Source organism: Eupeodes corollae, chromosome 1, assembly GCF_945859685.1.
Source record: "Eupeodes corollae chromosome 1, idEupCoro1.1, whole genome shotgun sequence".
Taxonomy (NCBI): Eukaryota; Metazoa; Arthropoda; class Insecta; order Diptera; family Syrphidae; genus Eupeodes; species Eupeodes corollae.
The window spans coordinates 271,927,105-271,940,562 of NC_079147.1; the positions used below are offsets into that span (position 1 = coordinate 271,927,105).

A 13,458-nucleotide genomic window follows, 5' to 3' on the forward strand; every position below is an offset into this window, starting at 1 on the left:
AAATGACTCTAAATTTATCCTTGAAAATTTGTTGATAACCTCTCTTTTCACACCAAATCCAAAACCCGGTTTTTTGCGAAATTATCGGTTTTCGCCCAAAACCTACATCGAAAACTCAAGTTTTGCCATACATTTTTGGTAAACCACAAAGTTTTATATAAAACCTCTCGAAAACTAGTAGCAATTCAAAGTTGAAGTAAACAAACAAACCTTTAGAAATATTCAGCGCTCAAATTAATGTAGGTAAACAAAAATGCTGATGGCTTTTGAAATAAACTTGGTCGTGGTAATTATTATTATTTATACAATTTCCTTACAAAATAAGAATTATTAACTTCCCATAGGAAGTTATTGTAATGGGTCCGATTTGTCAAATTGAAAATTTTGACATTTCTCGACGTTTCAAGGTCCCTAGAGTCGAAATAAAAGATTTTTAGAAAGATGTCTGCGCGTGCGTGTGTACGTCCGTACGTCCGTACGTCTGTACGTCCGTACGTCCGTACGTCTGTACGTCCGTACGTCCGTACGTTCGCGACGTTTTTTTCGTCGTCCATAGCTCAAGAACCAGAAGAGATATCGACTTCAAATAAATTTTGTTATACAGATAATAAGGCAGAAAGATGCAGAAAGGGCTCTCAAGAAAATTGCGTGGTTTTTTTTTTTACCATAGCAGTTTAAAAAAAAGGTGAAAATTTTGGTTAACTCCAAATATCTTACGAACCAAAAACGCTAGAGACTTGAATTTATTTTTATATAATAAACTGTAACGTGATCTCAAAGAAATATATTTTTAAAAAAAAAACTATCTAACGGTTTTTTTTCTAAATCAAAAAAACTGAAAAAAAAATTTGTCACCTCCTAAATTTAACGACTTACATATGATTTCATCTCCAAAACAATTTTAAGCAACGGAGAATAATGTTTTTAAAATCTGATAAAATTTTGAGAAAAATCGAACTGACAGTTTTTTTTATAAAAAATAAAAAACTAAAAAAAACATTACTCAAAGTTCGTAAAAATTAAATATCGATTCAAATATCTTTTCAATCTTATTTTATGACAGTTTTTTTACAAAAAAATAAAAACCTTAAAAAAATGTATAAAAGTTCGTAAAAATTGATTTTCGACTCAAATATCTTTTCAAAAATTGTAGATATTGGATTTTAACTACTTTTATCTTTCAAAAAATATTGTTGTTAACATTTAGTAAAATTTTGAAAAAAATCGATTTGATAGTTTTTGTACAAAAAATTAAATACCTAAAAAAAAATTGAACAAAAGTTGGTAAAAATTGATTTTCGACTCAAATATCTTTTCAAAACTATAAAATATTGGCTTCAAACTAATTTTATCTTATAGAAAATATTGTTTTCGATATTCAGTAGCTTTTCAAAAATTAAAAGTATTGGCTTCAAACTTATTTTATTTTACAGAAAATATTGTTTTCGATATTCAGTGATTTTTATATAAAAATCCAACAGTCCGTTTTTCATAAAAAATTAAATCTATAAAAATTGGACGCAAATTTGGTAAAATTGATACTAGTACAAATAATATAGACAAATCGACAGACAGGATGGGAATTTATCAGTATGGGTCGCATCCCAGCCTCTTTTTTTTTTTTTGTTTTTATTTACCGAATATGGAAGAGAAAAAAAACAAAAAAAGGAAACTTTGGGAGAGCTGCATGGCAACAGAGAAAATTACGGGAAAATTTGCCAACGTCGAGAATAAAAACCCCGTGACTATTTGCGGCACTGGCGGTTCTTTTATAATCTTCCAGAGTTTCAAACGCTCTTTGTTAAGCGAGGAACCGTAATTCACTATGGCTACTGGCGTGACGACCCTAAGGACGAGAAAGACTTGCTCATAGTTCGTAATGAGGTTTCCGTTCAATTATAAGGGTCTTGGGAGATATGAGAAAGGCCATAAGTTCATGTGTGGAGGAGAATAAGTATGAAAGAAAATCTCTGGTAGAGGTTTTGTCACAGTGGGCTAGGAAAATGTGTGCCAAAACATTCCACAATGTGGGTTTCGTTGTTCCAGTAAATAAAACCACAACAGTGGACTATCGCCACTTGATGGACAGCGATGCCAACATCAAGAAGATCTGCAGTCCTTTGGACAAGCCAGACGAGTCCTCAAAGGAAGAAAGTGAATTGTTTGGACCGGTTGAAGTGAACTAAGAGGATAGCTGCAGCCAAGCTATTTGTAGTTTTTGTTGGTTCATTTAGTGAGCCCATTTCACTCGTCCCCAGAATATCAGTTGAAATTCTTCTTCGAGACGAGCTAGTGACATTTTATTTTCACAAACAATTTGAGAAGAACAAAACTTTTTACTCACAAATTATTTTATCAATACAAAATTTGACAGCTGGTGTTAAACAAATTTAAATGTCCAATGAAAACGTGTAAATGTTCGATGTGAAAGATTTTCGGATTTTCGAAAACATTTCGCAGAAAACCCGGTTTTGGGTTTGGTATGAAAAATCTTTTAATCTATCGCCGAAAATTGCTCGATAACCTCTCTTTTATGTTGAAAAATTATCAAATCGAACAAATAAAAAAATGTGCTGAACCCGTCTTGTTTTGCAGTTTCACTTAGCGAATGTTACTGAACCGTTCATTTAAATGAACGAAATTGCTTCAACAAAGCAGAAGCTACTATTAAAACCGAAGGCCCATATTCCCAAGGCCCCAATAGCCCTAACAACGAACGTGGAAACGGGGCACCTAAAATATCAACACCTAATTGCTAAAAAGCAACCCCCTTTCATAGATTAATATTCAAATGTGATAAACGTCAAACAAGAAATACTGACAATTTTTTTTAATATTTTTGTTTTATCCGAAAAAATGTATTTTTATAAATATTTTTTTTTTTTTCAAAAAGTTACACTCGTTGTAAAGAATTAAACAGTTCTTTTACGAAACATAATTTTCTTCTTCAGCGTGGAGTACCAAGTCGGTGGTAACATTTGCTGAGATGAACTTGATGTTTGCACCGATGATGATGATGAAGATGATGATGGTTTTTGATTGATAGCAACGACTTCTTGCTCTTGATTTTCATCATTCACGTCACCGAGTTTATCAAATAAGTTCCACAAAAAATCGGTTCCTTGATTAAGCAAATCACCGGGCTTAGGTATACTCTGTCCCGAACTGCTAGTAGTCGAAGTACTTTCAATTATTGTTGCTGATGGCTTCATGGGACGTGGATTGTAGTAAGGTCCTGGTGGTGGTGGATAATAGGGATAGGTTGGTGGTGGATGAAGAGCTCCAGTAGCATAGGCTTGAGGCATGATTCCATGCGAATATGGCAGATAGTGATGATGGGGTGGATAGTAACCTGCATAAGGTGGGGGATAATGGTGATAATTCGGAGGTGGTGGATGATGGTGATCTATATGATGATCTAGATGATGATGCGGTGGTGGTGGTGGTTGGCGAGGAGGTGGCGCATGATGGTAATCATGTTCATGATGATGGTGATGATCGCGGTCCAGATGGTATCCATCGCGATCATGAATTACCACTATTTCACGTACAATGTTCTCTTTCACATTCGGGGTACTATAAACTTTTGGGTTTTTGTTCACTGGACTCGGAGTGGTTTTTTCAGACTCAGGTGCTAATTTGATAAGTTTTTCCGTTACAACATCAACAATAGGGCCACGAGTGGTGGTCGGTGTTGCCAATGGGGTAGATGCGATAGGTTTCTCTGATGCAACATCATCTTCGGCTAGAACCAGGACTGCCGAAATGCAGACTAAACACAAATAGGAATTTGTTAAAATGGAAAAGAAATAAAATAAAGTGTATATTTTTTACCTAGCAGAACATAACGACCAACCAGCAGCTTCATTTTGTAAGTTCTAATCGAAAAGTTCAATCCCTACGACCTTTTATACCTAAGATACTATGACTGAGATGAGAGTTATAAAAGAAAATGATATGCCTATAATATCTAACCTACGCATTCAAGACCTAAACAAGTTTTTATCTTGAAGCAAATCCAGAGATCTTAAATAATGTAACTGAATTTCCTAATCAATTGGTGCATCCAAGATAGGTTCAAGAACTTTCTCTAGTTTAACTGCCAATTGGGATTTTCCACTTCTACGTTTCATCTCACTGACATTTGTACGTATGAATGTGGCGCTATTGTTCTTATAGCAATAAAATTTTATTATTTTTATGAGAGGAAGGTGTGTCTTGTGATCAGGTAAATAAGAAAGAACCTGCTCCTGAAAAGAAGAACTTTAATTAATGCATAATAGCATTTTCGGTTTAGTTGATTTTCTTTTTGTCAAATAAAAGTTTTTTAAAAAATGTCTTTCAACCTTGTTGCTTTTTATTTTGATTAAAAACTTTATGAGTGGGTTTTCCCCATACATTTTAAGTCCAAGAAATCAAAAGAAAAAAAAAGATCACCAGTGAATACAAAATGTAATATGATTTCGTAGTAGAAAATAACTCTAAAGCTGATTAAATTTCCCCCAATAAAAGAAAAAAAGATTGAATTGACACTTAAGTTCTATGTGTCAAAAGAAAATGGCGGATCTAGTGCTACGTCAAATGTCATGTCGGGAAAGAAAATACTAATAGAACGCATTAAACCGATCTAGAAGTTTTTGAAGTTTGTTGATATAATTTCATAGTTGTCATTTCTTTTGATTTGTTTTTATATTGAGTGCACACTTAAGGGGTTATGAGTACCCTTATAATGATTAAAAAAATGGTAAGGATTTAGGAAGGGAGGACTGCATTAGAAAGGAGATGCCGATGCTTATTAGTTTTGGAAGTCTGTATATTGTAATGAGTGGTAAATGTGGAGCCTATGGTAAAGCGTTCCACATTCGTGTAGTGCGGCTAAAAAAATAGTCCCCATACCCAACACTACGTCCGAAGTTCGGCTCAAAGGTAAGCTGATGAGAATTCCTAGTAGTACGGGTATTAGGGTTGAATTGTTTGAGGTTTGTGAAAATATCGATACAAAAATGATAGACATGAAACCTTGCAGCGGTTTTCAAGAGAAGAACATTTTTCACTAAGAGAACGATAACCTATTATTTCCAAAGCTCTTTTTTCAATTCTATTCAAAAGTCTCAAACAAGTTAATTGTAGACGAATAAAATATTTGTAATTTGAAGCCAGATCAGAAGGGGTAAAAAGCATTGAGTTTTGGAGGCATTCTACACGTTTTTTTATTCCCTATTGGACAATTCTGACGAGATTGTAATTTAATCATGCACTGCCGTTGATAGTCGAAACAGCGAAACAATTTAGTGGGTTAGAAGTTGATATTTTGATCTTTTATAAAAATAAGGAAAAGTGTAGAAGATAAAACAGAGCCCTGCGGCACACCAGCGTTTATTTTGTGGATATTAGATTTGAAGACGTCTAATACTATTTGAATTGAACGGTCCAAAATGTAGTTTCTTAAACCCTACAAGAAAGAGATTCTTTAATACCAAATGCACGCTTTTTCGATAAGAGAGCTTGATGCCTTGAACACTATCAAATGCTTTTGAAATATCAAGTGTAATAATCTTAATTCCTACAAAACGATGTACAGATTTGCTCCACTGTTTGGTGAGATGAACCATAAGATCACCAGTGGACCTATTGCTGCGAAAGCCTTACCGTCGTCATTAAGTTCGATCTTCGATATATTTTGAAATTTCGAAATTTTGACGTTTAATTTTTTATTGAAAAAAAAATTGTTTACCCGTGACTTTCGGTGTTTTGACTTTTATTTATATTTGATTTAAAATTTAAAATAAAATGGATTTGTCTAATGTGTTCCAACAATACATTTCTGAATCGGAAACTCAGGATGTTGAAGATGTTATTGGTGATGTCCAAAAAATAAACTGAAGAAAAAAAAATTGATTTCTCTTCGGAGGAAAAAAAGAAACAGTCTTCGTTGGTCGAAGCCAGTGAAGCTATTTGGAAATTGGAGCATAGGCTCCACAAAAATAATTCAGCCGTTGCGAGCCTCTGGAGTAATATAAAGGGTGATTTTTTTGAGGTTAGGATTTTCATGCATTAGTATTTGACAGATTTCAGACATGGTGTCAAATAGAAAGATGCTCAGTATGGTTTGACATTTTATCATGAATAGACTTACTAACGAGCAACGCTTGCAAATCATTGAATTTTATTACCAAAATCAGTGTTCGGTTGGAAATGTGTTTCGCGCTTTACGTCCGATTTATGGTCTACATAATCGACCAAGTGAGCAAACAATTAATGCGATTGTGACCAAGTTTCGCACTCAGTTTACTTTATTGGACATTAAACCAACCACACGAATGCGTACAGTGCGTACAGAAGAGAATATTGCGTCTGTTTCTGAGAGTGTTGCTGAAGACCGTGAAATGTCGATTCGTCGCCGTTCGCAGCAATTGGGTTTGTGTTATTCGACCACATGGAAGATTTTACGCAAAGATCTTGGTGTAAAACCGTATAAAATACAGCTCGTGCAAGAACTGAAGCCGAACGATCTGCCACAACGTCGAATTTTTGGGGAATGGGCCCTAGAAAAGTTGGCAGAAAATCCGCTTTTTTATCGACAAATTTTGTTCAGCGATGAGGCTCATTTCTGGTTGAATGGCTACGTAAATAAGCAAAATTGCCGCATTTGGAGTGAAGAGCAACCAGAAGCCGTTCAAGAACTGCCCATGCATCCCGAAAAATGCACTGTTTGGTGTGGTTTGTACGCTGGTGGAATCATTGGACCGTATTTTTTCAAAGATGCTGTTGGACGCAACGTTACGGTGAATGGCGATCGCTATCGTTCAATGCTAACAAACTTTTTGTTGCCAAAAATGGAAGAACTGACCTTGGTTGACATGTGGTTTCAACAAGATGGCGCTACATGCCACACAGCTCAAGATTCTATGGCCATTTTTAGGGAAAACTTCGGAGAACAATTCATCTCAAGGAATGGACCGGTAAGTTGGCCACCAAGATCATGCGATTTGACGCCTTTAGACTATTTTTTGTGGGGCTACGTCAAGTCTAAAGTCTACACAAATAAGCCAGCAACTATTCCAGCTTTGGAAGACAACATTTCCGAAGAAATTCGGGCTATTCCGGCCGAAATGCTGGAAAAAGTTACCCAAAATTGGACTTTCCGAATGGACCACCTAAGACGCAGCCGCGGTCAACATTTAAATGAAATTATCTTCAAAAAGTAAATGTCATGGACCAATCTAACGTTTCAAATAAAGAATCGATGAGATTTTGCAAATTTTATGCGTTTTTTTTTTTTTTAAGTTTTCAAGCTCTTAAAAAATCACCGTTTAGCTGCAGAAATGAAAAAAAACATTTACTAACTGCTCAACAAAATGTTAATAAATAGGATTCTTTCTCACTTTTCTTTACCAGCAGCTGTCAGAACTTGTCAATTCTTTTTGACAGCTGACAGAACTCTCCACAAATATTTTTCCGCTGTGGTTTTCATTTTCATTTTGCTCTGCACTTGGAGACCGCCGAAAAAATTAGTTTCACTTCAGCTGCGTACCAGGCTTTACTGGGGTTTTTTGCCATGAGAAATTTTCAGATATGACAAAATGGTCTGATGTACCTAGAGACGATAACACAGTGATCGCATATTTATTAGGATCAGAGGTAAGAAACAAGTTTCGAGTGTTGACGGACTGCTCTGCAACGAGTTGGCTCGTCAATTAACTGAATCAGGTTGTTGTTTAACTCAGCAAAAATCTTGACATATATATGGCTGAATCACAAACACGCTTCAGCTTTGGCTTCGTCTGCGTTACGGTGGGCCTGCTTCGAGGTTGCTTTGAATGACATTTCTATTATTTCATCCCTCCAAGGAGCAAATATTTTGCTTTTTGACATTTTTTTTACAGCTGTTGAGCTGTCCCACAAAACAAATGTTTAGATGTGGTGTTTTTCTTTTTTAGTTCAGAGCAGAGCTCAAACTGTCAAAAAAAATAATTGTGTTTTTTTTTTAGCTCCGATCGTTCAGAGCTTCGAGTTCGTGTTTCTTTTTTAGTTCTGAACATGTTCAGAGCGCGCTCAGTGAGCTCAGAATAAAATAACAGAGTAAACAAAGTAAAATGCCGAACACAAACAATTTGATATTTGAAAGCCGGGAAATTAAAAAAATTATCGTCATTACAAAAAAAATGACGATTGTGAAACGAAACGTCAGGTCGAAGCTCCATTGTGATAGCATGCATTAAATCTCCATGGCTGAACTCGTAAACGTCAGGCGAAGCAGAAGCTGAAGCGTGATGAGTTTGTGATTCAGCCAATATTCCTTCGGGAATTGTCTGACCACTTAGACTTAGGAGTGGATACAATTCTCTAGATAGAGAGCATCGAAACAGCTGGCTTTTTCAAAAAAATATGAACGTACATATATAGTATGGAAATTTTTCCTAAGCCCACAAATATTGCTATACTGAACACAAAACTTACGCAAAAAGATCTCGGACGACCAATGGAAAATGGCATGAATTTCAGATGTAATTTTGACAACTTGCGAGGTACCTTAGAAGCTGTTGACATGTGGCTTTTAGCAATTTGTCTGGCTCCTCCTTGATTTTTAAACTGAGACAAATATTTTTTTGTTATGATAAAACGATCAAACGTCAAAATGACTCATTTCTCAAAAGCTTACTTTTTAAAACCGATTTGGCTCATCATTATGCTCCTCAAATTCAGTTCTCAAACATGATTTCCTTCAAATGTTCAATGATTACGAACAAAACCATTGCGTTTTGCCTACAAATAATTTGTTCCATTGGTAAGCGATCCATTATCATGACACTTCAAATGACATCTGAGTTTGACAGATGTTAAATGCCAGAAATACCAACTTGAAACTAGAAGATCAATGGCTGCGTTCAATACCCTTGTTTTGTTGGAAAATCTATACATTGTATAGTAGGATTTTACACGAATAACAAAAACAATATCCAAAGTATGAATAACACCGATAAAAGTTAGAGTAGAATTTTACTATGGATGGGTTTTTGACATTTATACGAGCCTCCAGTATGTGATTCCGTTCTTTCATTTGTATCTCGATGGCTGTGTTCGTTGAGTTGTTGTGCGTTTGGAATTATGTATTTGTTTTCCTTTGGGGAAAAAATCAATCTGTTACTGTTGATATTATTTAGTTTTGTTAATGAAAATGGACTAACTGAGCTTATTTTGCAAGAGAAAACAATAGAAAAGATGATTAAGTTTTGCTATCTCCAAAAGTTTATCTTAGTTTAGATTAAATAAATCTTTTTGGTGTTTCCAATGCACAAGAAGATTTAAAAATGATTAAGTTTGACAGCACTTTCTAAAATGCAAATGATGTTTCGATGTTTTCGATGTGTGAAAAATCAAAAACTGAATAGTTCAGCACCATATAAGAATATGCTACCTACTCCATGTTCAGAGATGCTGAGATGTCAAAAAAGTAATCTTAAGGTATCCAAGAAATTCTGGTACAGGTTGAACAGTTGATTTATCATATGATTGAATTTGTAGGAACTCGAAATATAATTTCATATATGTAAGATTTTTGGTAAAAATCCGTGTGAATTATTAAAATTATCCATTGGAATTTTTGTCTAACAATACTTTTGCTCCTCGTTTTCTGAACAGTTGAAAGTAATCCAACTCACTTGAATGCAGCCAATGACCCATTTATTTTTATTTTTTTGCTACAAATATCTATTAAAAGGGTCTACGTGACCAAGTACTGCAAAAAAAGAACGTTTATTTCAATAAAATACTTTCTAAAACCTTTATTTTTCCTTTAGATTAAGTATATTATCAATAAACTAATAAAGATACAAGTCTTACGATCAAACTGCAAAGTGCAGAACAACGCATGCAATATAATTGAATATATACACTTTTCCAATATTAGTCTCTGATAAGAACTTCAAAGGGATTGGTTAAGTGTATTTTGGTTGGTTGCAGTGCAGATATATTCTATTTTAACCCGGTCAATAACGTTTGTATATTATAAATTAACAAAACATAAAATTGAATGTCTGCTTCACTTCCAAACACAACCTATTAATGTTAATTATACACACGATTCGATAAAAAAATACAATCCGGTACTATTTGGTTTAATTACTTCAATTGAACAAAGCAAGACATTTATTCAATCTATGAATCTACCCACGCCATAAGTAGTTCATACCCAAGAGTCCGTCTATTTCTATACAAATTGTGTGAGCTTCTAGTGTCCTAATTTAATTTTTGGTACAACTTTCGTTCCAATTTTTATGACAAGCATAAAATCTTAAGCTGATTATAGCTTAAAATAACAATAAAAATAAAAAGATGAATAGATACTTAGATACATGGCACATATCTTTTATTTCTCGAGGCAATTTAGTATTGTGTCCAAAATGATTTTTTCGAATAAGAAATTAATTAGTGGGTTATGATTTTTTTTCATTACTTTCAATTATTATTTCTGTTCGTATTTATGTGTTCCTTTTAGATAAATCATTCGAAAACAGCGACTCAATAACCTCTCTTGTAAATTTAATTACAAAATCAACAATCATTCTCAACAGCTCCGCCCACAAGACCGCCATTCTCCATCCAGAAAAATTGAAGTCTGATGATCATCGAACTTCGGAGGATAATTGGATTTTATCCGATTGTTTCATATTCTTAATGTTTTCGTCCGTCGTCTTCGTCATCTTCAGGTCAATAACTTATCATTTTTAAAATTAAAAATGACCAAAAATCGACTTTTGTATCTTTCGAAAGATGTTATAAGGCACAAACAAAAGTCAGAGTAAAGTAAATACAAAGTATCTGTTCTTAATCTCAAGACTATGTGTGCATCTTTTGGATCTTATAATTAAAATAAACATCGATCTTTTGTATATGAAAAAGTAGAGAATCTTTATAAATTTCCAATCTTGTTAAGACCTTGACAAGAGTGATAATTACTGTATAAGGCGTAATAATTAATAAATAAACTTGTCGGCACCATATTGGCTCTTTATAGAAAGAAAAATGAATGAAATCCATTCAGCAAGAAAATACGCATATTTATTGTGTGCTGAAAATGTTATAAGAAAAAGATGCAAATTGCAGGTGTTAATTGCAACAGAAACAACTTTTGTTAAAAACGTGTTTGGCTTACTGTCTGGCTGATTAGTGGTACTCATATGCATCAGGTGAGTCAGAGCTTTAACTAATGAATCAATAAGGTTTTTATTGAAGGAATATATTTATTTCCATAATGAAGTCATCGCAAAATTATAACATTGAATGTATTCAGATTTTTATTCAAAACTTTCAATATGCAAAGAATATTTTTGAAAAATGTATCGGACAAATGAGCACAATCATTGTAATGTCACTAACTTTGGTAAGACCTTATATCGAAGAAACTGAACAGCTTTCAATTTTTGGTATGTACATTACAAGCCAACTCTTTTCTCTATATGATAAACAACTTGAGTTATCTTGGAGAGATTTCTAGGAATTATCATTAGTTTGCCCTTGAGCTACTTTGGGCTAATCGGTGTTGACTGGGTGTCAATCCACACGAAAGCGATTTAGTCCTTTTTTCGGGGAAAATATTAAATTTTATATGTTAGCCCTCCATATGTTTAAGGTATCTAATAAAAGTTCTCAAGTGAGGCTTAGTTTCTGGGTCTTATTTTAGACAAAAAACTAAATTGGCATCGTAATTTACAAGGAAGAGCCAAAAAAGCACGTACCGTACGGTTAAAAACGATATATGCACGGTTCCTGAGCTTAGTATACTTTTTCACAGTGTCTTGAAGTGGCTGATCGAATGAATAAAATCGCGTATGATGTGAAAACATGCATTTCGTCACGTACGCCATTAAGCTTATCGCGACGTCCGGCTGCCGTATACTGTAGTGACAGTAGACGGTTGCTACACGGTGGGGCGCCGGCATTTTACCGTGACCGCAAATATGAAAGCGTATATGCTCTTCTTCGCGCCTCTAACAAAATGTTGCCGTACGGTCAAAACCGTGTAGTTTGAAACGAGCTTCACTGTACGGTGGATTGTCTAGAAAAGGCTATAAACCGTGACAAACTAAATAAAGTCAAACGTTCAACTTCCCTATGTATATGCGGATTGCTTCGCACTACCCCATCTGCGGCACTGGATACCATACTCTACCTATCAGTTCTTGATATACTTAGTAAACTGTAATACTTGCAAGCTCTGCTGTTCGCCGCAAAGCTTCATCGCAGTGAGTTAACTAGGAATACCAGTATTTAAGGGATCCAAATAAATCGAGGACTATGTCAAGGATGTAATCTCAGCCCATTGTTATTTGCGTTATTTCTTGATGACTTGGTTGATTGGTTTCCTTGTGGAGTGGAGTTTGAAAGCTTAAAAATAAAAGTAATTCTGTATGCTGATGTCATTGCCATTTTGGCAGAGCCTCCAGCTTCACTGCAGCTTAGGATCAATAGGCTAGGTATGTGATTATTGTATAAAATGGGGACTGGAAGTTAATTCTGCAAAATCTAAGATAATGGTATTCCAAAATGGTGCAGGTTGGACCGCAAGAGGAGAAAACTGGAGATATGATGGAGTAGTATTGGAAGTAGTCAAGGATTATGTTTATGTGAGAATGATTCACACGTTTAATTTGAATATGGACAAACACCTCCAAACCAAGGCTATTTGTTCAAAATGGAAGAAAATTTTCAATAATAACAACATATCAACTAACGCCAAATATGAAGTTTTTAACGCAACTGCAAAAGCAGTTCTGTTATATAAAGCACAGGTCTGGGGTGTTGGGAAATACGTAATGGTTCAAAATTTGCTTCGATTATTCCTTAGAAAAGTATTTCTCCTCCCTCTACGTACGCCTAAGTACATGTATCAATTGGAAACAGGGCTTTCGACACTCTTTGTATCAACATTGAAGCTGAGCGCAGACTTTGATACAGGTGATTAATATTGACCGAAACCGATTGCCAAATATTATGCTGAGAAGTGTCATGCATCGAAAAACTGGATTCTACAAGAATTGGATTGATCTTGTTCCAAATTGTGGTATTATTCTAGAATTGAATGGATGTACTGGTCTCCAGATGAAAAAAAAGCACTGTACGAGGTTATCCAATCGATCGATGAAAATGAAAGGAACACATTCTTGCCCTCGTTTGTTTATGCCTTGCTTCAGCTCAAAAACTCAAGACTAACCTAGCAAAATTCTTCTGTAACGATCTAAAAAATCTCAATCATATTAACATTATCAATCTTTTACGACAATCTAAGCTGCAACAACAAAACAGGAATCAGTCTACTTAATATCTCCTACAAAATCTTCTTTGACGTAATATTCCAACAAAAAGTTTGAAGTCTGTTTATAACGATCTCTCCTTAGCATTAGACTATCTTATAAATTTGTCCAGCTATGATACCAATATTTTTCTTCTAGGTGATTT

General features: G+C 34.7%; 2 protein-coding genes across 2 annotated transcripts in view; both read right to left on the bottom strand.

Annotated features, from left to right (window-relative positions):
- The window catches only part of LOC129938556 (unconventional myosin IC), a 116,707-nt gene that overhangs the window by 52,366 nt on the left and 50,883 nt on the right, over positions 1 to 13,458 (bottom strand). The gene's annotated exons all lie outside the window — the stretch shown is intronic.
- Positions 2,847 to 3,924, bottom strand: LOC129938557 (uncharacterized). The gene is made up of 2 exons (XM_056046190.1): positions 3,835 to 3,924; positions 2,847 to 3,772 (listed from the first exon to the last, which is right to left on the bottom strand). The coding sequence occupies exons 1-2, from the start codon at positions 3,866 to 3,868 to the stop codon at positions 2,913 to 2,915; spliced, it is 894 nt and encodes a 297-aa protein (XP_055902165.1). The 5' UTR covers positions 3,869 to 3,924; the 3' UTR covers positions 2,847 to 2,912.